Raw genomic sequence first — 27,121 nt, 5'->3', positions numbered from 1 at the left:
GGTAAAAGTTAAACGGTTTATTGGGAAAAGAGTTATGAAGAAAAGACAATAAATTTTTTGGAAAAAAGAGCAAAGCCATTTGCCATGCTATGTGTTTTTGTTATAATAAAATGTGTTTTTATATATAAACTGTTGAAGTATTTAATGTAAATTTGCATGCGTGCAATTTTTCTTTTTTCTACTCTTGGTTCTCCATTAAGATGTGGTACGTTAAGAGTTAGTTTCATTGAGGACACCAGGGGAGACTCGATGGAATTCAACTTATGATGCCATATGTCGACTTTTGGAGCCAAGGGTAAAAGAAAAGCTCCCCCTAATTATGGATGCATTGAAATTGCGTCGTTTCAAACTAGTTGAGTTGTAGGTATTGTAAGAATACAAGCAGTTTATGAAACTTATTGCTGATGCTCTGGACAAATTGCAAAGGTAAAATAATTGTTTTCTGGGAATGTTGATGACAACAATTCAGCAAGTTCGAAAGAAACTTGTAGTTCTTATTCCAAAAGTTATCCGCAGTGAAAGTTTAATTGAGGAATTGATTTCAAACATAGATCAGCGTTTCCCTCATTTGTTTGCATACGATAGTTCATCCAGAATCTATGCAATTGCAGCTGTATCTCATCCTCATTTGAAACTGCGATGGGTTCCAGAAGAAAAGAGAAACTGGCTTAAAAAAGTCTTCATAGAAGCGGCACAAAAAATTAGTTTAGCTGAAAGTTCTGCAGATGCTGATGAAGCTTCGACATCTGGAACTGATGATTTTTTTGAATTTGAATCACCAAAAACAAGCTGCATACAAACTAGTCAGTCAGCAGTCATAATTGAGTGTTAACAGAATCTTGAAGATGGTTTATACACATCTTCATTAGCATGTTTGGAACAATATCCAGTTGTTAAGAAATTTTTCAGAGATGTTAATGCAACTGTTTCATCGTTTGCTCCAGTTGAACGCCCATTTTCTAAAGGAGCCTTAATTGCTGTGCCACACCGAAATCGGTTATCAGATAAACATTTTAAACAATTGTTGTTGCTGAAAGCGAACACGCATTTAGATTAGATTTTATTGTCATTTAAAACGTTAGTTGCTTTAAAGCACTTTCAATAGCTTTTTTTTTATTTTTCGCTTTCCAAAAGAATTTTGTATTTTATATTTTAAATACCTTTGCTTGAGTGTATTTTGTATTTATATTTTAATTACTTTTTTGATCCAGTATTCATATTTGTGTTTTAAATACTTTTTTGATTTATTTTTTACAACACTGTATATGTATATATATATATATATATATATATCCATATATATACATATATATATATCTATCTATATATATATATATATATATATATATATATATATATATATATATATATATATATATATATATATATATATACATATATATATATATATATATATATATATATATATATATATATATATATGTATATATATATATATTTATATATATATATATATATATGTATATATACATAAATATATATATATATATACACGTATGTTATATATGCAACAAATATTGCTTACCGTTGCTTTTAATTTGGGAGTATTGCAAATTGCCTGGGCTAGCTATAACAACAAATAAGCAATATTTTCAAACTTAAAATGGGAATAGTAGTTTAAAGTTCTGTAAAAAAAAATTAGGGAATTTTTAAAAATATTTTTTTCGCTGAATGATTAGATATCTGTGTAATAAATCATACTAAGTTATTAATATTATATTGATATTAGGTAAATTATGTGGCTGTTATGAAAAAATAGTAATAAAAATCTATCGTATGAGAGTTACATTACATGATAGTGAAACTTGACTCTAGTCAAGTTTCACTATCTGGTTTATATTTTGTTACAATGGTTGTCTTTTTTGTCATATAGTTATAAAAACCATTAGGAAAACAAACTACTTTTTTAAATTTTTGACTCTCATAAATATATGGTATGCTATATTTAACTTGTATATGCTTTATGGTTGTCAGATTTGGGGGCAAAATCAGTCAAAGCATACAAAGATCATAGAAAGCCTTCAAAACAAAAAATTACTTAAAATATTTCATTTCCAATCTTATAAATTGGTCTCTAAAATCTTCTACAATCTCTCAAAAATTATGAATCTAAAGGGTCTAATATTCCTACTGAGTTGCACACTTGTATGGGACAGTTTGCATAATAACTTACCAATAAGCTTCAATAGTTATTATAAATTTGTTAATCAAAGTTATTGCTATAATCTTAAATAAGCATCATGTAACAATTTTGTAATACCATTAAAGCAAACACTTAAGTATGGCATTAACTCCATTAAATATAGATCCATTAAATCATGGAATTATCTTCAGAGGGAAGATAATTACGTGATTTAATGACAATTTGAAGACAGCGTATCGTAAAAAAAGGAGTAAGAGCTCTCTTCATCAACAAAGTCAAGGAATTTATCCAAGATGAAAATAATAATTGACGCTTCTGCTGTGTAATTGATCTCAATAATTGTTTTTCATGTCGTTTTGATCTTATCCTTTGTACCTGTAAAATTCAAGTTGTTTTTGCCTCTTTTCTTAAATACCATGCTACTACTGATGTTCTTGTTACTGTATTGTTATTGTTCTATTTAAAAGCCTGTTATTTATTATCTTTAGCTTCATTTTTTTTTAAATGCCTTTTTTTTTTTTAATTATTTTTAGTGTTTTTGTTTTTGATTATTATAATATTATTATGATTATTATTATTATAATATTACCTGATATTATTCATGTACTAGTAATATGATATACATTTTGTCAAATTTATAATGAATATTTGTAGGTCGTCACGTTTTTGCCATTTAAATAACTGTTTGTGACTGATCCTAACTTTGTATTTACTTTATAAAGTGAAATAAAATGATTGATTGATTTGTTTTTAAAAAGATATTAATAAAATCACGGATGTTTTGAGTTGCAAAGTTTTGTTAAAGTATAAGTACTATATTGTACAAAATTTGATAGAAAAATCATACTTTTTTGGTTTATAATTATTTTTTATGCGACTATTCAATTTCATTTAAAGCTTTTTGACATTTGTTTTGGTTTTAACATACGCGCTAAAGCCTATCTTTCAAAATTAAACAATCAGATTGCGCATATCCTATCCTATTCTGAGCCTGTATAGGAGTTCAAAATATGCTTCCGGTTGACAGATGGATTTTTCATTTAAGGACTTATTTTAAATTTAATAACAAATTATTGAAATCATGCTTAAAAAACAAAGTAATTTGACTTAACGTGGGAACTAATTTCTTTACTAAAAAAAAATTGAACAGGAATTTTAAAAATCCTATCTGCTAACCGAATTTTTCAAGTATACTGAGTATACCCAGAAAATTTCAGACAAAAATCATTAGTCAATTTAAAGATATTACGTTTCAAAGTTAGAATTACCCTAGAATTACAAAAATCAAATGTTGTAAAAAACACATTTAAGTTTTTTTCAGGTAAAATCTTGTTTAACGTCCACTAAAAACATATGACAGTTTAGTTTTATTAGACTTTTATTTATCACTGAACCCATTGCCTACTGATCTAAACTTTATTCATTGTTTTATACATATTTGTATTGACTTTTGCTTCATTTGCTTCACACAAAATTTGTCAAATTGAATAGATGTTATGACTGTCCCAGCAAGCACAATCAACATTGAAAGTTGTTAGAAAAATGGTTGATTTTTGGTTAAAATGGAAACGCAAATCAACGTTGAAACCAAATGTTAGATCAATGTTAAAAACATACCAAAAATCAACGTTAGATTAACGTTGATTTGGCGTTGATTCAATCAACTTACATACAAGTTTATAAACCTTACAAATATAGCTTTTTGCGCCGCGACTCTTATTCCAAAAAAACATTTATTTTTTATACAATATTGTGTTAATGTGAGTAAGAAAAGAAACAATAATTCTTCATAAACTTATAATAGCTGTCATAGCACAGTATCTTATGCTATTGTACTGCACATTTTGTTCTCAATTGTTACAGCTTTCACTTATTATTGTTATTAGCATTACTAGTTAATTTTATATTATAATACTAACTGTTGTTATAGTATTACAAATAATTTGCCCAGTACCATTTTTTTAACTCAAGTAACTAAATTTTAGAAATTGAAAAGCAATTATTGAAAGCAAATAAAACCAAAAAAATAATTCATGCATTTTTAGAACAAAAACTTATACAAAATTAGAATTATTTTATCGTTATCTTCATCATTAATATCATATTCATATATTCAGTATTTTTATTGCCTTCTGTCATCAGACTCATTTTGATTTAATGCACGTTTTCCACGATCCAATCAATATAGTGCAAACTTCAAACAGTCTAAATTAACTTTGTGCATTGTGTCTTTTTATTTAAGAACATCAGTTAACTGCATCTAAATAAAAATATCTTTAAAGGAAAGTACATTTGTACATTTTACAAGTAATATTATACTTCACATAGTTCACAAGCGAATGTGAATATTAGGTGATCAATAGTGGGGGAAAAAACAACTCATTACATATCCGTGCCAAATTTGCTTCATTATTGACAAAGATATCAACCTTTTTGGATAAAGATACATTATACATTAACATCATACATCAACGCATATACACACACAAAACACAAATCTTGGAGGCAGTTATACATGCTTAAATCAATTTATATAAAGGTGGTGAGAGTCAAAGTGGTATAAATCCATTTTTTTAAATTTTCATTTAACAACGTATTTTAACTCCTAAACATATTTCTGTTTAGTGTAAAAGTGGGACAAATTCTCGTTCATGTTTTAAACATGAACTAGAATTTATCCCTCTTTTAAATTAAAAAGAAAATGTTTTTATAAATTAAAATCAGCTGTTAAGTGAAAATTAAAAAAAAATGGATATATATATATATATATATATATATATATATATATATATATATATATATATATATATATATATATATGCATGTATATATAAAACTGACCTTATCTAGTTAAATCAACATAAAAAAGCAACGGGCTACAATTGCATTTCCTTAAAATTAAAAATAACACCACCGTGCGGCAGAAAGCACGTTTTATGCTTTCATTCCTTAAAATACAATTTCACCGCATTCTTATGGTAACCAAATAGAATTTTTATTTTATTCTTTAAAGAACATTAACAAAAAAATTAAATTATACAGATTATTATATATTATTATGTTTAACATATATTTTTATTATATTAAAAAATATGTATATATATATATATATATATATATATATATATATATATATATATATATATATATATATATATATAAATATATATATATATATATATATAAATACATATATATTACATATTTTTGTTTTAGCTTATACAAGATATATGTTTACAAGAATAATTTATTTTGTGTTATATAAACAAAGTTTTCTGATATAACGTTTTTCTTTATATTGTTTTGTATAGATTATGGTTTGGTTTGAATTTTAACTAGTTTCCAAAGTAAACAAAATAATGCTGGCTTTATAAAAATAATAAGGCTAAATAACGATATTAACATGACTTAATGATAGAAATATTATAAATATTTATATATCTTAGAGCACAATGGTACGCGTGCTGTTTGGAACACCCTCAGCCGTAATAGTCTAAGGTTAGCGAGGACAAATTATTTATAAAGTAGTTTATAAGCGTTATAAATTGTTTTTAAAGTATGTTTATAAGCGCTATAAAAATAACGGTACAATATAGATAATATTTATAAGTTAATTAAAGTATTGGAGGCAATTTTAATTTATCTTAAATACAACCAAGTATACATAAAATGCTATAACTGCAATATACACAGATTTTAGAATAATCATCTCTGGAAGAAAAAAAAGCGTTTAATAAAGTGTACAATGTTAAATACCAGTTTTAATGTGCGATACTCCCACACTTTAATTATAGTAAATTAAAAAGTTTTCATTATTTGAAAATTCGTGAGATTTATAAATTTAAATGTATGCAGTTCAACAAGTTACTTTTGTTGATTGTGGGTTGCAATTTTATTATTATATTATTATATACTTTACAAAAAAAGGTATAATTACAACACGTAGAGATTTTAAAATGACATTCTTTAAAAAAAGTAGTTTTTATAGTTTATAATGCTCAATATTAGTTTCAATTCCCACACTTCCATTAAATAAATATAATACATAACACGGGTTTATGTTTTTTATTATTTGAAAATTAGTGGGTCTTTTAAAATCACGTTACCTTAATTGATTTAATTGATACACGCTATTTTAGTTGATTGTGGGGTGATTTTATGGTAACTTTTAATTGTATTTAAAGCATATGAATAGTCAGAAAAAAAACTTTGAAATGTTAACAAGCTGAATATAAAAAAATATTGAAAACTTATGATAACTGATAATCTTTTTTATTAAAATTTTTTAGTACCTATTCAAGGGACTAACAAAGAGGTATTTATTATATAATTACATTATGTTGATTTAAAATTTTATGTATTTATTCGAACTTTTATGAAATGTGATATGCAAAAATAATTATAGAATTACAATATTTAAAGCTTTTGATAATTTATTTGGTATTTTTATGGTTATTTAATGAATTTGCTTTAATGGTGATGCTAACAACATGTTTGTGACTGGATGTCCACAAGACTCATCTGGAAGATCGCACCATCTTCACAACATTAACAGACATGAAGTATCAGTATCGCACTCTGCAGCTCTTGATGCATTCTTAGTCACTAAAGCAGGAAAATCCACTCGTCACCTTTTAGACCAATGCATTAAAAAAGCTGTTGATCAAAACAGCTTTGTTCTTAAAAGCATTATAAAAGCCTTTCGAACTCTAGTTATTCAAGGCCTACCATGGCGTGGGCATTAAATTAAAAATGCTACCGCAATTTTGTCAACCTTATTTGCGTCATGGAAAGATTCAACCTTTGTTAAAACTGCTTATAATTGTTGATCCAATGCTTAACGAGCACTTGAGGCAGCTTGAAAAGAAACCACAAAAACGCAAGATTGGCGAAAAATCTGTTGCAGTTGGTAGGAGGTCAAAAATTACCTGAATGAGCAACAAAACCTTTGATGCAATACTGAATATTTTTTATTTGCTGAAACACAAAAGTGAATTATGAGCCTAATAAATAAAAATGGCAGTTTCAGTATTCAAGCTGATTCGTCAACAGATACTGCTCATTGCAACCAGATGTGTCTTGTCGTTCGTACAATTCAAAAACAACACCAAGAAAAAACTGATGGACAAGTTTCATATGTTCCACTACATAATCTCATTGAAGAGAGGTTAATTTATATATGCTTAGTATCGCGTGGAAGAGCAACTAATTTATTTATAGATATATCAAACATGCTGGACAAAGCAAATATTGACTGGAAAGCAAATTGCATTGCACATTGTTTCAATGGTGCATCAGTGATGACAAAGCTTGCTGACCATTTTCGTAAAGCTACTCAAAATGTAAATCAGCACATATGGTGTCATTCTCATTGTCTAAATATTGCTGTTACTGATCATTGTAGCCTAGTTGACTATCCTTCTGTTCAGCAGCTGTTCTCTCTGCTTCAAAATTTGTTTAACTTTGTAAACGCAGGTTATAAGAGATGCGCAGTATTTGTGAGAACAGTAAACGTTAGCAAACATAACTATGGTGGAAGTAAAAACTGGTTAAGTTCTTAACACATAAGTGGCACGGTAGATGTAAGGCAATAACTAGTTTAATAGATCGATATAATGGTGAGGATGCAGAGAAGGAAGTTGACAATGGACTAATTGTTCAATTGATTGCTACTTTGGACGTAATTGCTGGTGACTCTGATTTTGAAGAGGAAACACGAGGAACTGCCTTTGCGTTACTTCAACAAGTTCTACGCAAAGAGACTATAGTTTTAGCTTTAATATACTCCCAGATGATGTCTTATGTCAATCAGTTAATGGTCATAATACAGTGTTGTGATATCTGCAACACTGTCGAAATTGGAAGATACAGGTAAAAACTTTGAACCTTTATGGAGATATGCTGAATCGTATTGCAAGGTAAAAATACATTGCTCGTTTGCCGTTTTTTTTATTATTATTTAATCAAAATTAATTTTAAGTTATTTTAAATGTGCATATATCATTATAAATTTACAAATACTTAACTATGTTCTACTTTTTAATAAGCATGTTTATTTTGAATACTTTACAATGTTATAAAAAATATACATGGTAACTATTATGTTTATAGTTACTTCAAAGAAATATATACAGAATCATGAAGTTATTGTCATAATTCAGAGATGGTAGCCTACAGAAAATGTTTGATGGTAGCCTACAGAAACGGCGGTGGAAGTGTCTGTATGAAACAGCTATATGCATTCCCAAGATCAGCATTTGAAGAAATACGTCTTGCAATATACAGTAATATTGTGACAGAGATGCGTAACAGATTCAATTATAAAATATGTAAAGATTTAAATATATTGTGTTGATGGTATGTCCAAACATGCTTCTTAATAAAACTGACCAAGAAATTGATGTGCACAATTTCAACACATATATTTCCAAATTCCCTTTGTTGAACAGGATTGATTGTGTCACTCTTGCCCAAGAACTAAAAATACTTTGATTATATTTGATAGATCTTGGCACGTCGAATTGCTTCTATGAATGAGGACAATGAAAATGAATATAGGGAAACTGAAGCCTTGGATAGTGAATATGATGGAGTAACAGAGAATGACTATTACCATTGACTATTAACAGGAGCTCATAGAAAAAAAGTCATTTTGTGCACCTTACCTTATATGCACGTATAGGTAAGTTATTTCACTTTTATGATGCGCTTAATTGTTTTTTATTTTTTTATTTATTGATTGTTATTTTTGCACTCTTCAGGAATATTCTACAGTGGAGGGCATTAGGTGGATCATAAGCAATGAAAAATACCTTCCTTATATACCACCACATTTTAACTCTTAGTGTTGATACTGATGAGTGTGATCCGGGCTAAAACATGTAAAAAATCGGTTGAGAACCAAATTGACTCAGGAACATAAACGCGATACTTTACTATGTTTCTGCAATGCTGACATTCTGGAGATAATCCAGCTAGATGAGATTATAAATACATTTGCAGCAGAAAGTTGTGAACGATCTCGCCTTCTACTTGGATAGTTTTTATATTTTTATGTGTATTGCAGTATATGTAAATGTCAATACAACATTTATAATAAAATATTTATTCATTCTTTTTCAACTTGCTTGGGGCGCAATGTTGAGTTATTGTTTTATTCACTTCACTGTTCTTTAAGATTCCCAAAATAAACGAATGAATCCGGAATACTTTCAAAAAGAAATAGTATTTTATCTATATTACGACTGATATATTACTAATTTGTACTGATATATAAGCCATTATGACTGATATATTACTGATTACATTAGACTGATATATTACTGATATATACTGATATATAAGCCATTTAAGTGATGAAACAAACTATTATTTTTACCAATATCGACTTTGTTTTAAGGCCAAAATTACGAATTGTAGCATTTTATGCAAAGTACTAGTATACTAGCGCTTGAAGTTAAACACTTTGACTTGACGATTTGCTTAAGAATTTAACTAGTGGAATAAAAAAATAAAACAAAGAAATATTATTTGTTAATCATTTTTAGAATGCAGTAAAAACAAAAAATTTCAAAATAAAGCCCTTATAGGATAAATATCAATAGACCCATGTGGGATTCCCGCATAGCCTCTGGGGCCAGCACGCCACTGATACATACGTATATATCCCCTTCGTATATATCAGTGTTTTTTTAAACTCATTCCTTCGCACACGGAATGTTTAAAAAAAATTTTTTTGTAATAAAAATAATGTACAAGACCTCCGAACAGGGAATGTAAAATTTTATTAAAATATTAATTTAATCAAAATATGAAATAGGACTGGTGTGCACAAATCTAGACATTGTGTTTTAATTATTTTGGTAAAGTTTCATAGTGAAAAATGAACAAAACAAAGTGTGCATGTTTGTATACAAAGTGTAAGAAGGGGATATAAATACAGTTAAACACAAATAACTTACAGTTAAATATAACCAAAGTTTCAGTTAACTGATGTTTAAGATACAAGGATGTGTATATATATATATATATATATATATATATATATATATATATATATATATATATATATATATATATATATTTATATATATATATATATTTTTGATATAAAAATATATATATTTATATATATGTGTGTGCGTGTATATGTATGTATATATGTGTGTAAATATGTGTGTATATAAATATATATATATATATATGTGTGTGTGTGTGTATGTGTGTGTATATATATATATATATATATATATATATATATATATATATATATATATATATATATATATATATATATATGTATATATATGTGTGTGTGTATGTGTATATCTATATGTGTGTGCGTATATATATATATATATATATGTGTGTGTATGTGTATATGTATATGTGTGTGTGTGTATATATATATATATATATATATATATATATATATATATATATATATATATATATATATATATATGAGTAGTCAAAAAAAGTAAATTTTCAAATCTAAAAAACCATATCCCCTAAATTTGGGGCAAATATATAAAAAACGAGCCGCAAAAATTTTGAGCGCTATCGGATCACTTTTGACTCCCCTCCTCTTTTTCGCTATATATATAGACCTATATTTTATATTTGAGCAGCTGTGGCGCAGTGGTTAAAGTTTCGGCTCAGAACCCAGAGGTCCTGGGTTCAACGCCGGCTCTAGCCCAATAAACGACATAGATAAATAAGGAGGCATGAACTTTTTAGATAAATGCTCTCCCGCGTTGCTCCGTGACAAGACCGTAAGGACTTCTGGAACACTCAAAAAAAGTTAAGTTTAAAAATATATGCTTTTTTTGTTACACCTCAAAAACCTTTGATGGTATTGAAATTCATGAAAATTGGAATTATTTCAACTAAATAATATCAGTTAACCATTCAAGAAATATTGTAAAACAAGATTTTACAAAATAAAGAATAAAAAATTAAATATCGCATTTTAACCTACACAATGCCTGTTTTTGCGCCAAAAAAACTAGATTTAGTAAGATTTTTGTATTATTTTTCTTTATATGGATCTTTTATATTTTTAATTTTTGTTAGAATAATTATTAAAAATGAGAATTGCAGAGGAAATTCGATAACTTATTGTTAGACTATGGAAGGAAGGAAAATCACAGCGAAATATAGGAGAAATAGTAAAGAAACCATGTTCAACTGTGCAGTCCATTATCAAGAAATACCAAACCACAAAAAAATTGCTGATGAGCCACGTACAGAACGTCCAAATAAGATTCAATTATTGCATCGACGAGCTAATCTGAGAAGATTCATTCAGAGCCCTAAAATAAGTGCTCAAAAATTGGAATGCTGCAAAATGATTACTATTTAAAAGTGGATCCTGAAACTATTAGAATAACCTTAAGAAGAGCTGGATACAATGGTAGAGTACCATAGAAAAAGCCCTACATCAGCAAAGTAAACAAAGCCAAATGACTACATTTTGCAAGGCTTTATATTAATGAACCACAAACATTCTGGGAATCTGTCCTTTTCACCAATGAGTCAAAATTTAATGTGTTTTCATAAGATGGAAGAGTTAAAGTTTGGAGAAAACCATATGAAGCATTTAAAAAACAAAACTTTTGTCCAACGGTGAAGCATGGTGGAGGAAGTGTATTAGTGTGGGGGTGTATGAGTGCTTCAGGTGTAGGAAACTTGGTTTTCATTGATGGAATAATGGATCAAAATGTGTATTTAAACATTCTAAATAATAATCTGGAAGAAAGTGCCCACAAATTAGGACTTACTAAGTCATTTATTTTTCAGCAAGATAACGATCCAAAACATACAGCCAAATCTGTCAAGGAATGGCTTATATTTAAAATAGCTAAGCAACTTTATACACCCCACAATCTCCAGATTTAAATCCTATCGAACATCTGTGGGATGAATTGGATAGAAGAATTAGGAACCATGATGTGAGGAATCGGCAACAACTACAATCAGTAATTATGAATAAGTGGGGCTCAATCACTCCAGAAATTACCCAAAAATTAGTTGATACTATGAAAAACAGACTGCATGAGGTAATAAAAGCTTGTGGTGGAAACACAAGATATTAAAACACTTGCAAATTGAGTTTGCATAACAAATTTTATTTGATTTTTGTAAAGTGGATGAAAACATTTTTGGCGCAAAACACAGGCATTGTGTAGTTTAAAATGCAATATTTAATTTTCTATTCTTTATTTTGTAAAATCTTTTTTTACAATATTTCTTGAATGGTTTACTGATATCATTTAGTTGAAATTTTGCTTATATCTTTGTTCAATAAAAAGTTATCGCGTCTGAAAAATGAACAGGACAGGTGGATGAAGACTTTTTTAACACAGTGTGTGTTACAAAAACATTCTTGAAAGAAACAATTGTTTACACAAGATTTCTTTTCTTTTTTTTATGATAAAGTCATCGATTTTGCTTTATTAAGGTTTATTTTAACTATTTTAAAGTCTAACTTATATTAAATTCTTTATATTTTTGTGTTATAGAATATATATAAAAGAAATAAAAGCTCTTAAAGAGTGTGAAAATGCACAATGATAGTTGTGTGTATGTATATATATAATATATATACAATGTATATATACATATATATGAGTGGATATATACATTTCTGTGTGTGTGTGTGTGTGTTTGTTTATATATATATATATATATATATATATATATATACATATATGTATACATATATATATACATATATATATATATATATATATATATATATATATATATATATATATATTATATATATATATATATATATATATATATATATATATATATATATATATATATATATATATATATATATATATATATATATATATATGTATATATATATATGTATGTACATATATATATTACCATTTTGCATTCTTCTTTCCCAATAAGCATAATTTAATTTTTATTTAGAGCTCTTACGTTCAACGAACAAACTTTTTTGTTGTTGTTGTTTTTTTCCTTGATTACAAATATTATATAACAAAAACATATAAACAGTATAGACTTTAGATTTAAAATAAGTAAAGTAAACTTATATGAAGTAAATCAATACTTTTTTAATGAAAAAACAAAATTGATCTTAAGTAAACAACTATTTCTTTCAAGGTTGCTATTTTAATTTAGAATTTACTTGTTTTTTTGCGTTTCTGCGCATAAAGAACCATGGCGTACTATTATATATTGCGCGCGCATGAAATTGTCGGACCTGCATAGACGTGTATTTTAACGTTAATTTTCAACGTTATTTAACGTATTTTCGTAATGTTACGTTTATTTTCAACGTTAATTCAACGTTTATTTTCAACGTTAATTCAACGTTAAATTTTAGTTAAAAATGAACGTTGAATCAACGTTGAAATTTTCAACATGTTTTTTTAACGTTGAAATAACGTTGAAATAACGTTGAAATTTATCAAAAAATAAATCGTTATTTTTTAACCATATATCAACCATTTCGCAGCGTTGAAATAAAGTTATATGTTTGCTGGGGTAATAAACCTAGTCAAAGTTTAAAACACTTAAAATACCTTTACTCCCATTATTAAAACAATTAACAGCAGAGTATCTTCCTATTTATATATTTTTTTACAAAAAAACTGTTCTTCGGAACTCAGGACCTTATGATGGCATTCAAAAATTCTTTCAGATTTTGAGTCTACCATTAAGATATTTCAATAGTAATTGATCATCTTGGAAGCCATAAACTGCCATCTTCCCATAAACTGATTTTATCAGGTTTTCAACCTAAATTGGAATTAAGTTTGTTGATATATACTGCTTTGTTTTAAAAAAAGCTATTTTTACTTAGACTTTAGAGGTTAAATTAGGGTTTTTGTTTTGTTGCTAAGGGTGTTGCTAACGCTCAAACTCATGAAAAATGCAATTTTTCATGAGTTTGAGCGTTAGCATATGTTTTTTACCATCAAAAAATACAATATGGTATGTTTACTATCAAATAATACTATACGATACAAAATAATACAATATATACACAAAATTTGGAAAAAATGATACTAAATACTAAATTTTGACATTTTACTCCAAAATCAGTATTTTTATAGTAGTGTACCACCTTAAAATGCTTTACATTATTTATTTATTTGGTTTATTACTTTATCATTACTTTAGTTATACAGGACTTAAGTTTAATTTTACAATTTTTTTTTACTGCTAAAATTTTCAAGCTATGTTAAAGTAAAAAAAAAAAATAGTTAAATTTAATTCAATTTACTTTGTTCGTATTACATGTAAACTTTGCTTTACATTTCAGCTTTGAAATTGCTTTTTAACAAAAGTTTTTTCTTTACCAATAATTTTTGAATTGATCATAGACTGAACATCGATTAAAAATGATTAAGGGGGAAACTCCCCCTAAAATCATAAAAAAAACAAAAAAATTGTTTGACCTTTTTTAGACATAAAAATTACCATAGATTTCATTTATGTAATTTGTTTTTGATAAAAATTATTCTAAAATGCAGAAATTTTAGTTTTTTTAATGGTGAGTTGATGTTTCGATATATCAAAAGTGTAATTTTTTTGTCGTAATTTCAACAAAAAAAAATAAAAAAGCTGTTTTAAAATGCGTAACTTGAGTTAGGATGCTACATTCTATTATACTTCTTGTTCAGCTATGCGAAAGTAAGCGAGATTAGGAGACAAAAACAGACTCAGATTAAAGTTATTTAATTTAACAAGAATGCCAAAAAGTTGTAGAGTAAAAAGTCGAACTAAACTTGGTAGGAAAAGGTGTACTTTTTTTCCAGTTAAAAAATCATTAATTTATGAAGAAGAAGTTGTTGTTGATAGTGTAAATAAAGAATCTACTCAAATTGTAAATATTTTATTTAATAATGACACTGTGATTGACTGTCTGAGTGATGAAAATAAAAATGAAGCTTCTGATAATATTGTAAATATCCAATCACATTCAAAAATACGACAAATTGATGTAGTCGAATCTTCTTGTAATACTCTACTGTCTGGATATAGAATTATAGATATAGAAGTGTTATCTGTTATTTTTAAAGAACTCATTTGTCCAATGTGCTTCAATGAAGACTCACTTGTTATGTCTGATAACTTGAAAGATCGACATGGACTCGCCTCTTTTTTAGTTTTTAAATGTTCAAATTGTTTATTTCGTAAAAATTTTTGTACTTCAAAAAAAAGTGGTAAGCAGGGATACGACGTAAATAAGCGAGTTGTTTACACCATGCGGTCGTTGGGACATGGTCACGCAGGACTTGAAAAATTCACTTCTTTAATGAATATTCCTCTGCCAATGACAAGAAATAACTATGACAAGCTTGCTAAAACAATTTCTAAAGTTGTGAAAAAAGTAGCAATAGAAAGTATGTGTGATGCTGCTGCAGAAATTAGACACGATTCCAATACTGATATTGATGATACTGGTGTTTCATGTGATGGGACATGGCAACGACGAGGTTTTTCATCATATAATGGTGTAATGACTGCAATATCTATTGATAGTGGAAAAGTTTTGGACGTAGAACCTTTGAGTAGAGTTTGTAAAGCTTGTATTTTAATGGAACCAAAAAAGAAAAATGAACCTTTACATTTTGCTGAGTGGAGAAACGTGCATAAGTGTGCATATGATTACAAAGGGTCTGCTGGGGGTATGGAGCCAGTTGGTATGAAAAAAATATTTGAACGTTCTATTACAGATCGCAAGCTTCGCTACATAAAATATTTAGGTGATGGGGACAGTGAGAGCTATTTAAATGTTATGAATGTCTACCCTGGTTTGGAAGTAAAAAATCTTGAGTGTGTTGGACATTATCAAAAACGTATAGGTACAAGATTAAGAAAGTTGAAAAAACAAACTAAAAACCTTGGTGGTAGAGGTAAATTAACAGATGCCACAACTGATCGGTTGCAAAGTTATTTTGGTATTGCAATTAGAGCTAATGTAGGGGATTTAGCATCTATGAAAGCTGGTACTCTGGCATCACTTTATCATGTTGCCTCCAACAAGGAGAATAATCTACATTTTCCGCATTGCCCAGTCGGAGCTGATAGTTGGTGCAAATATAATTCAGATAAAGCCAATGGTACAAATACTTATAAACCTGGACCAGGTTTACCAATAGACATTGTTTATAAAATCAAACCAATCTTTGCAATACTCAGTGCTGACGATTATTTGGAAAAGTGCTTACATGGTAAGACACAAAATACCAACGAAAGTTTTAATGGAACTATCTGGGAGCGTTTACCTAAAACGAAATTTGTATCATTCAGCCAATTAGAATTCGGAGTTTATGATGCAGTGGCTAATTTTAACATTGTTCGAAAAGCCTCGATTTTAGTCTATGAATCTTTGGACATAATTCCAGGAGCATATACTCTTAAAGGTTGTAAAAATTTAAACTATAAACGACTGTCGCGTTCCAAATACAGGAATATTGCTAAAAACAAGTTGCGACGAAAAATTATTCGTGGAAAAAAACATAATAAAAATGATAAAGAAAAAGAAGAAGAAGGGAAGTTGTATGAAGCAGGAGGTTTCTAATATTTTTTATTAGATATTTTAACTATAGTTTGTGTTTTACCTAAAGTTTTAAAGTTTTATGTGCTAATTTTTTTTTCTTTTCGCGTTTACTCAAAATAGTCTTTTTTCACACGCCGGCCGTTCTATCTCAAGAACCGTTTAACGAATTTTGATGAAATTTTTTGGAGTTGTTTCTATGATTATAAACTATGTTTTAATACAAACAGTTTTTCAAATTGAGGTTTAGATTTTTTTATTTTTCTTATTTTTAATAAAAAATATTTTCGCCATCTTTAAATGTGCACACATCACTCAGATTTTTAGTTAAAGGAAAATGCCGCTATTAAAACACCCTTTGACCTTTTGTGAAGCATTTGGTAAAAGGTTTTTAAGAGATCTTGCACGGTTATTTAGTTTTTACGGCCGGTGTGAATGCATTTTTTGCCCATTTTTATGTGTTTTTTGTGGTTACTATGGCAACCAAAAACCATTTTGTATTTTTTTTCAAGGATTTTGATTATTCATATTATATTGATGTTTTATGTTCTTGATTTTGTTTAAAATGTTTAATTCTTCTGTTTAGGAGGGGCTTCCCCCTTAACTAGTTTATGAGTAGTATGCAAAGATTTTGTTAAAACCATATTTTCAAAAAAAGGTTCTCAATTTTTATTTAATATTTGACCGTTAAATTAACTTTATAAATTTTAACCCCATTTTTTGTTTTTTAAAGATAAGTTCCGGTGACGCGAATTGAAGTAACTCCATATAAAAATGTGATAAAGTTCCAAAAAAATTAATGTCGGCATTGCACGGTGAAAATTTGTCATAATAGCGAAGACATGCTCATTAGAGGAAATATCTAGTTAAAAAACGTTAAATCTTAATTAAAACGTTATTTTATGCGGTTATTTACACATTAACTTGACATGTGTTCCAAAACGCTATTTTGCATTTTCTATATATGAACTTTCTCACGCTACTATTGTTTTAATTTAACTTAATTGACTTTTATTTTAAAATATACTATTTTAATTAAGAATGCTTTTTTTGCTCAAACTTTTAAAAACAATTTAACGTAAGTGTAATCATTAGTTTTTATGCATCGAAAACAGACAGTTTTCGATATTTTTTTTGGCTACTAACCTTTACTCTTAGGTATCAGATAAACTATCCTCCAATATCCTCCAAACATTTGATCATGTAAATCTCATGCTAAATGTATGTAAATAGCCATGCATCATAAATATTTTGCAACCTTTTTGCAATAAAAAAAAGTTATAACAAAAGATTGGTCTTCGGTTAAAGGTCAGTTGCTGAGAAATAAAGGGGTTTATATAGCAAACTAGTTTGTTATCTAAACTATAAAAAGATATTATATATTAGGAATTTATTTGTGTATTGGTGAATGAATTGCTTTATTTTCCTTTATATATATATATATATATATACATATATATATATATATATATATATATATATATATATATATATATATATATATATATATATATATATATATATATATTTATATACCGTAAAATTTTGATACAAGTGGTGACTCTGATAATTTTTCCTGCTAGTTACAAAAGTATTGATTTGGAGATGTAATTGCAAAATTAGAAACTATTATATTCTGCTTATATTTTTAAAATTTTAAGGATTGTAAAGTGATTTTAACTGGTGCAAATGTGGATTAACATGACTTAATCAACAAAACAACGATTTTTACATGTACCAAAAAAATGCTCTCATTTACATTTGCTGAAAACTCAAAACAAATTTTATTTTCACTTTTTGATATAATTTTCAATATTTGATATTTCAATCTTATTGTGATTATTTAATGTTTCAAGCGATTATTTCTAGTTAAAAAAGACATTAAGGCAAAAAATATCATATAAAGAATTGCAGAAGAATTCATGAGAGCTTTTAAACGTAAACCAGGTAATCGATCCTATGCATTATACGCAGCAGAAGCCATGCAAAATGCCTTGTTAGATATTTCAACTAACAGAATATCAATTTTTAAAGCATCCAAGTTATATTGTATACCATATGGTACTCTCTACAACAAGAGTGAACTAAGACATGAAAAACTTTGGAGGGCAGATCAGATTACAGTCCCATACCAAAGAAAAGATTCTACAAATTATTAGCATCCTGACAGAGTAGAAGTTACCTTTGGATAAGTTGAATTTACGTCTTCTAGTAAAAGACTATCTATACAGTATGGGTGTTACTGATTTAAAATTTAAAAATAACTTGTCTGGCCCTGATTGGATAAAATCCTTCATTGTTTGCAATAATCTGACTGCTCAAATTGCTGACAAAATAAAACCAGCAAGAGCTAAAATTGATTGAAATTCAGTCTGTTTATATTTCGATGAGTTTTCCATTACACTTCAAGACATTCCTAATACCAATATAATCAACTATGATGAGACAAAAAAAAAATGCAGCATTTTAAAGGAGCTATTAGTATTATGTACTGTGGGAGTGCAGCTGGTCAGTTTCTTTCTCCCATGGTGGTTTATAAAGCTGCAAACTGCTACATAGAGTGGACATATGGAACTATATTCGACAGTTCTAAATCTGGTTGGTTTGACTCTAGAACATTTGAGCGTTGGTTCAGGGAAATTTTTATTCCTGAAATAGCATCTCTTACAGGAACTAAAGTTGTTATTGGGGATAATTTAACTTCACATTTCTCATCTGATATCATCAAAGCATGCTTGAAAAATAATATCCGGTTTACATGTTTAATCCCAAATGCCACACATCTTTTACAACAGCTTAATGTTGCTGTTTTCAGACCCTTGAAAGTTAAGTGGAAGAAGATTTTACAAACATGGAGAAAAGAATCACGAATCAAGGGTTCAATTCTAAAAAACCATTTCCCAGAGCTTTTGACAAAGCTGCAAAATATTCTGAAAGCAGACAACTTAAAATCGGAATTCGAAGGTTCAGGCATCCATTGAAAAAGTATTAAAACGGCTTCCAGATGTCAACAAAGACTATGGCGGTGAGACCATAAAAGAAGTACTATATGAGGGTGTAATAGATATTCTCACGAAGTACTGTGGCAATGATGCAGCAGGAAAAATCAATAGAAAAAGAGGGGGGGAAAATTGCACTAGGAAAATTGCTCACAATAGATGACATTGATTATAGACAAACTTCAAAACAGAAAAAATCCAAAAACCAAAAAGTAAAAGGCAAAAAATCAAAAATAGCTTCAAAGGATGTTGAATCTTTGTCTGCATTAGAAGAGTCTAATCAAGAAGAACCTTATGTCAACAATTTTCTAACTACAGGGAGTTGGCATGTTGAAGTCTACCCAGGAAGAACTGAAAAATGTGTAAAATTGAAGTAAATAGGATAGGTTGTTGAGGTTTTACCAACACCCAAAATTTTTAAAATATGAGGTTCTTAAGGAAAGTAGAAGGATCCAAAAATCTGTTTAATTATCCTGTTGCAGAAGACATTGTTTTTGCTGTACATTTCTCTAGTATATTGCAACATCTTCAACCACCAAAGACAAATAATAGTTTTCAACTAGAGTTTGCAAATGTAAAAAATATTGATTAAATCTGTTAAGTGAATCGGATACATTATCAGAAGATGTAAGAAATATTCACTATATGATTGAACTCATAACTTTTCATTTCAAAAAATTAACACTTTGTCTTTCAAACATTTATTTTACTAATTAGTACCCTGCAGCAGTTTAGAGGTACTACACAGAACAACTAATTCCTGGTTCGGTTTTGACACCAATTGTTGTAAAATCTTCAGAAATTGTGACTTTTAGGTGTTTTTGTTTTGGTATCCTTTTCTTATTTTAAATGGAGTTAAACAAGTAAAGTACATTTGTACTTAATATTTATATACAATTAGTACTTTAATTACAAATACTCTAATGATTCTATTGATATATTATATTGTTATGTATAGCATATTAATGTCAAATTGTTTTTTGTTTCTGTGTCCATTTTGTGGATATATATAAAATTATAAATTTAGACAAACTTGTTGTCTAAATTTATAATTTTGCCAGTAAAATCTTAAAAATATATTTGTAAATTGTGTTGTAATTTAGTACAACTCCAAAAAATCTTAAAAATATATTTGTAAATTGTGTTGTAATTTAGTACAACTCCAAAAGATATAATGGCACTTGCGAAGATGGCTTAATTAATAAGCTTTTAAGAAATAATAAACTATTAAAGTCACCCCCAACGAAGGATTAAGATTGATAGCTTTTTTGACTTAAAAAAAATATGTATTAGAACCAAAAAAAAAATTATATTCAATGGAATCCTACAAAGGAAATGTATAATGTTATACCGAAAGAATAAGATTCAAAAAAAAAAAATTATACGAAGAAGTTCATCTGCAAAAATGCTCAAAAACCTATCAAAGTCACCCCGTTTGAAAGTATTTACATATATATGTGTGTGTGTATATATATATATATATATATATATATATATATATATATATATATATATATATATATATATATATATATATATATATATATATATATATGAAGGGGTCAGGGCAAAAAAGAAGAAAGCTCAAAATCAATTTTCAAAGTCTTCCTTTACCCCTTTACCTTACAAGAAGAAGTTTGATCTTGATTTTTATTTTTTTATTGACCTTAGAATGAATGAAAAAGTATAATGTTTCTAAATAGTTACAAAAACTGTTGGTTTGCTATTAAATTTTCCAACCTGTCTCTTAAATTTAAATATGACGTTCCCTGTTTTTGATTTGCACAACACATTTCTTTAAAACTGGGGTTACCTTTGAGCGATTTAAGCACTAATATCCTTTCACAAACCAATATTATCTTTTTTTTTTAAGTTTTTTTTTATTTCAACGAATATTAAAAAAAATATATAAGAATATATTAGGAATATAAGAATATATATATAAATATATATATATATATATATATATATATATATATATATATAGATATATATATATATATATATATATATATATATATATATATATATATATATATGGTTGTATAAATTCAACGAATTTATAAAGAATTTTTCAATGAATAATAACAAGAATATATGTATTAAAAAAACTAATCAGCTCAGCATCAATAAATATATACAAATCGATAAAGAGGCCTATGAAGAAAATCCCTTAAAAGAAATATACGATCAATCAAAAAGTAAAAAACAAGATTAAATTTAAATTTTACAATTCAACTTCTTTATCTTCATCTAAGTCAGAGTAATCATTTACACGAGATAATTGACCATCTTTTTCATACCGAAGATAGTCATAAAATTCTTGTGCATCAAGCTTGCAAAAGATTTTGAGATGTTGTAGGTCTTTATTCTTTGCTGATGAAATAGATATGAGAACTCTGTTTAAAGGCTGAAAGGGCTCTAACAATAATCTATTCTTTTTAATTGGTTTTGTGACAGTAGCCTCAAGGAATGGTCCATTCCAGCTATCTCGGTAAATTATTTTATCTGGGTGTGTTTTTGAAATTACAATTTCTCGAAGTGGCTGAGTTTGAATTGGAGATGAGGTAAAATATAAAGTTTTAATGTGCTTTTCTATATTTAGCAGCATGGTGTTTTCAACTGAAATTATATTAAAAGGAGAAGGGCTTTTTCTTGCATCCTCAAAGTGCCTACACCAGTCAGCTGGAGTATCTATATGAATCTTTTGATTGATTACGATTATGTATTGATCACATTCCATATAAGAGTGTCCTCTGAAAGGAAAAGAAAGTTTAATATTTTTAAATCTTTGTTTCTGATGGACCATGTAGTGAAGAAATCGTAGCATAGTCCAATTTTTATTCTGTCCAGGACATGAATCACAGAAAAGTTTAAGGTGAGTGACTTCTTTAGACAGGATTTCAGTAAAGTAGTGCAACAACGTTAATGCTGCATCATTCGATCCTTTTTTTCCTATTGTCTCATCATAGGAAAAAAGCTAAACTTTATTAGCCCCCAGGTTATGTATGTTAAAAGTATACAAAGAAAGTTTTCATTTGTAATATGTGTCATTGGTTGTAATATTAGGGCAAGGAAGATTCTTCCAAAAATCAAACACAATTGCAGCAAACCAGGTCAAAGAGTGTGCACCATGTACAGCAGTAGTTTCTCTATCTCTTGAACAGGATTCACCTGGGTGACTTTCTAAATACATTGCATGCATTTTGCTAAGATTAAGATATCTAGGAAGGTAGACTTTCTTAAAATCTTTGAACGAGTAATGAGACTGCTGTCCTCTAAAAGATCGAATATGATTTATGATTCTCTCATTTTTGTCTTTTGTAAAACTTAGAGGACGGTTCATGTGTTTCCCTCTTTGATCTTTGGGTGACATTTCGGTAAAAAAGTAATATGTTTTAACAGAATTAAAAAAAAGAGCAAACCAATTCTTAAACTAAAAGAACCAAAATTGAATGTGGAAAATGGATATGCGATTATGATTACTAGGCTGAAAAACATTTTTATATTTATATTCTGAAATTATAAATTATTTTAATTTTATTATAAATTACAAATTAAAGTCCAATACATGCTCATTGGTTTATGGTGGTATATTATACCAAAAACTTATGAACGTTTTTTTAATCATAATCCAATAAACATTATTTAATAATATACTTGACAACTTTTTTATTAGTTTTGACTTTTTTTAGTGCTTTTGCACTAACTTGCCAATAAATAAGTGCGTACTTGTGTGCGTACTTGCCAATAAATTTGTGCGTTCTCTGAAAATATTTTGAAAAATAAAATTAATTACTTTTATGAAAATGTATAACTACTTAGCAGTAGTAACCAGACTAGTCTATGGATAGACTTACAACACAGACATAGACAATTCTGTATTTTGTAATGGACACAACAAATGTTTAATTTTTTGTCCTTGTTGTGTCTATCAAATTTTTGATGGTGTCCTAAGATTGCTCAGTTAAAAAATAGTTTTCACTTCATAAGTCTACAAAGCATAATTTTTTGTCTATTTGGTGTCTATGATTTTGTCTAAATTTACTTGATTTCATAAAACTTACTAATCCACATTTTATAAAGGACAACTCCTTGATCACATATTTTTAAAATAAATTTTATTGAAGGTGATAAAGATTTTAGTGACTAAGGAAAATTTTTTAAATGATAAACTTACCATCAACTTTTTTGAAGTAATCCCAAACTGGAGAGGGCATTTTAAAAATAAATTTTCACGCACATTCACTGAGAATTGAAAAACAACTGAACTGAGTAATTAATGAACTTCAATTGAGCACAAAATAGTCCATTTTGAGGTTTTTAAATAGACATTAACTTTTTAATCAACAGCACACGCTGGACAAAAAATTAAAAAATGAACTTCTGTTAGAAAAATTGTATTTTTAATTTTGTGCTCGTTTTCAGTTTTTGAAACGATGCTACAGTGAAAATTTAATTACTCGTTATAAGTCCAAATTATATATTAAATAGATCTTCTATACCTCATTAAAAAGTCGAGATTGTTCATTTAGTGTCCGTTTTTAAAATGATTGTCTAGAAAGACAAACATTTTTTATAGACAATTCATTTTTGATAGTTGTAATTAAAATTGTTGCAATTAGTGCTTTGTCGAAGTCTATTTTTGTCCTTTTATAATAAGTCCATTAGAGATTGTCTGGTTGCTACTTAGCAGTCGTTAATAAGACCTTCTGTATTTTTTCAAGTAAAGATTTGCTTATGTTTAATATAGAAAGAAACGCTTTATAACAAATTTGAATTTTTACAAGCGAGTTTCTTGCTATTAATAAATGATATTGATAAGAATAGCAGTGTAAATTTTTCTCTTCACTTTGTATTCTAGGTCTTCTTTGTCTTACTGCCATTGGAGTTACAACCGATGTCAAAAAGGCATCCTGTTGGTCTTTACATGACATTTAATTAAACTTGTCCAAAATTGTTTGCCTATCTTGCAAACTAATAACTTCAAAACACTTTAAACGAATGCAGCTACAAGACCCGCCCATTATATGACTTAAAAATTTCAATTTTTTTTTTACTATCTTGTTTTCTGCCATTTACTTGTCTTTTACTTGGTTTTTTTGTGATTTTAGGATGTGCGTCTGCCATTATTTTTTTGGCCGTATTTATCCTTTTCAAAACGCAAAATATTGGACATTCCTGGTTTTACGGTAGCAACAGCAATACATTCCCTGTTTTTACGTAAAAATATATATATATATATATATATACATATATATATATATATATATATATATATATATATATATATATATATATATATATATATATATATATATATATATATATATATATATATATATATATATTAGGGATATGACTTTTTTGCAACCTACTAGGCCTGTATCGTAATTCAATGAACTTTTATGTAAAAAGAACGAATAGATGTTTCATTTTGACATATTTTGAAAAAAGGTCACCCCAAAACCAAAAAATCGAATTTTCAATAGGTACACTTTTGTACAGTAAATGAATATTAAAGGCTGAAGATGTTGTAAGAGTCATACTCCTGTTGTTATTTTATTTATTTATGCAACATGTACTGTGATATAACAAAAAACATTATGTGATATATAATTATACAAGTATTACAAAATTAACAGTATCAAAGCGTCTAGTACAACAATATACATAACTGTCTGTGTCTATAGGCCTACTGTGTTTAGTACATGGGTCACATGATGCTCACGTCTCATAAAGAGTCTAGCGCTTATTACTTAGAATGAATCGAAGTTGCAGTTTGTCTTTCTTTCTGCAGGAAGCATACAGGTATTGCATCACCTTGATTGCACGTTCAGCTATCTGATTACTTCGTGGTATGTCGATGACGGATGGCTCTTTCTTCCAGTGATTTTTGAATGACTGCAATGCCTTTTTGTAAGGCTTCAATACATCAGATAAATTCTTGAAGTCATTGTCATTGTACTTTTGACTACTAAACCAATTTTCTGCCCACTCATATGAAATGAACCTGCAAACCTTCTCCAAATTCTTTCTCGCTTCAGGCATAAGAATGAACGCCAGAATGGCGAGAATGGCTCTTGAGTTCCATCTGGCATTGCTCATATTAGGAATGTTGTGAAAGTGAATCAGAGGGAAGTTTCTTTGTTCTTCATAGAACCTAAACACTCTTGTTAAATGGTACAAAAACTTCATATCGTCTCTCCACCCTGATTTATCAAGAATTTCTACAGTTCCATTCACAAACTTATCCTTCAGTTCATCATACTTATTCAACAGTTCAGACACAAATGGGTATTCAATGTTTGGAGATTTGGTATCACCCCCAAGTTCTTCGTCCATCACCAGACGGAAAATCCTGTCTAGTACGTGATGCTGACAACCGATAAATTGTGGTATTGTGACACCCTTTAATTTAAACATACGTTGCAACTTCACAACAACTCCATTTCTCTTCCCAGTATTGACGTTTGTTGTATCAGTAATGATCATCTTAATTGAATTCCACAAATTGTATTCATCAATAAGTTTGGCAATTTTTTCAGCAACAGTTTCAGCTTTGCCATCTTTTAAACGCAGTGCATCAAGTTTCACGTCAGTTCTTTCATTCTGAAGTACAACTACCTGATATTCCTTATCATCTATTCGTTTGCCGTCAAAGTGTAAGGACCACTGTTCCATTTTAAGTTGTTGTATCATTTCTTTTTTTAATTTACCTGCCTCTTTGAATATGGACTTGTAAATTGCTGATTGACTTGGAGTTGGAATATCAATACCTTGTTGTGATAATACATTGCATATTTTAGCAGCTTTCTTTGTGGAAACTCCACTTGATGTAACCATACTTACAGCAAATTTACTTTTGTAGTGCTTTCTAGTTTTTTTCTGAGTGTCCTCATCATCGTCTTTATCACCGTCGTCGTCTTCATCGTCTTCACTCTTACTTTTGCAGTTTTAAGATTCAGTACCACTGTCTGTGGTAGACAGGACTTGTGATGTGGAAGGTATTGCTGTTCCAGACTGGACTTTCCTTCTCTTGGAAGGGTGAATGGTTTCTTTACTTGCCACTTGTCCTGTTGAGTACCCCACCTGTCCTTTACTTTCTTTTTGTAGGTGGTATAGACGTTTATCTTCCGAGGATAACCACTGGCCATTCACTTTCGTGATGTCAAATAATGCATTGAGAACATCATATTTTCCACGCTTGACACATTCATCATAGACCTTCAGCACCTTCATAAGCTTTGCTCTTATCACTTGATCAGACACACGTGGAAAATTCAGTTTATTGTCCCACAATTTTGTAATTTCCTTAGAAATTTGGTCTATTCGTTCTTTTCTTCCTTTAACATATGCTCCGAGAAACTGGTATCTTCCTACGATCTGCAATTGAAGTGGTATTCT

At 28.4% G+C, this 27,121-nt stretch overlaps 2 protein-coding genes across 3 annotated transcripts in view; both read left to right on the top strand.

Moving 5' to 3' along the window:
- The window catches only part of LOC136083892 (TNF receptor-associated factor 6-A-like), a 68,210-nt gene extending 58,945 nt beyond the window's left edge, over nucleotides 1-9,265 (top strand). For both annotated transcript variants that reach the window (XM_065803812.1, XM_065803811.1), the window contains exons 5-7: nucleotides 6,454-8,082; nucleotides 8,276-8,846; nucleotides 8,926-9,265. In XM_065803812.1, coding sequence (XP_065659884.1) covers nucleotides 6,454-6,472 — 19 coding nt within the window. In that variant the 3' untranslated portion in view covers nucleotides 6,473-8,082; nucleotides 8,276-8,846; nucleotides 8,926-9,265. The remainder of the gene's footprint in view (nucleotides 1-6,453; nucleotides 8,083-8,275; nucleotides 8,847-8,925) is intronic.
- Nucleotides 9,266-13,134: 3,869 nt separating this feature from the next.
- Nucleotides 13,135-17,291, top strand: LOC136083891 (uncharacterized). Its single transcript, XM_065803810.1, has one exon. The coding sequence runs from the start codon at nucleotides 14,904-14,906 to the stop codon at nucleotides 16,737-16,739; it is 1,836 nt and encodes a 611-aa protein (XP_065659882.1). The 5' UTR covers nucleotides 13,135-14,903; the 3' UTR covers nucleotides 16,740-17,291.
- The last annotated feature ends 9,830 nt before the right edge of the window (nucleotides 17,292-27,121 follow it).

Source organism: Hydra vulgaris, chromosome 08, assembly GCF_038396675.1.
Source record: "Hydra vulgaris chromosome 08, alternate assembly HydraT2T_AEP".
Lineage (NCBI taxonomy): Eukaryota > Metazoa > Cnidaria > Hydrozoa > Anthoathecata > Hydridae > Hydra > Hydra vulgaris.
Note: the sequence above shows the minus strand (reverse complement) of the source record. Positions and strands in the feature narration are given on the sequence as shown.

Excerpts from the sequence above, each read along its gene's own strand:
- LOC136083891 (XM_065803810.1), top strand. The coding sequence starts at position 14,904 with ATGCCAAAAAGTTGTAGAGTAAAAAGTCGAACTAAACTTGGTAGGAAA.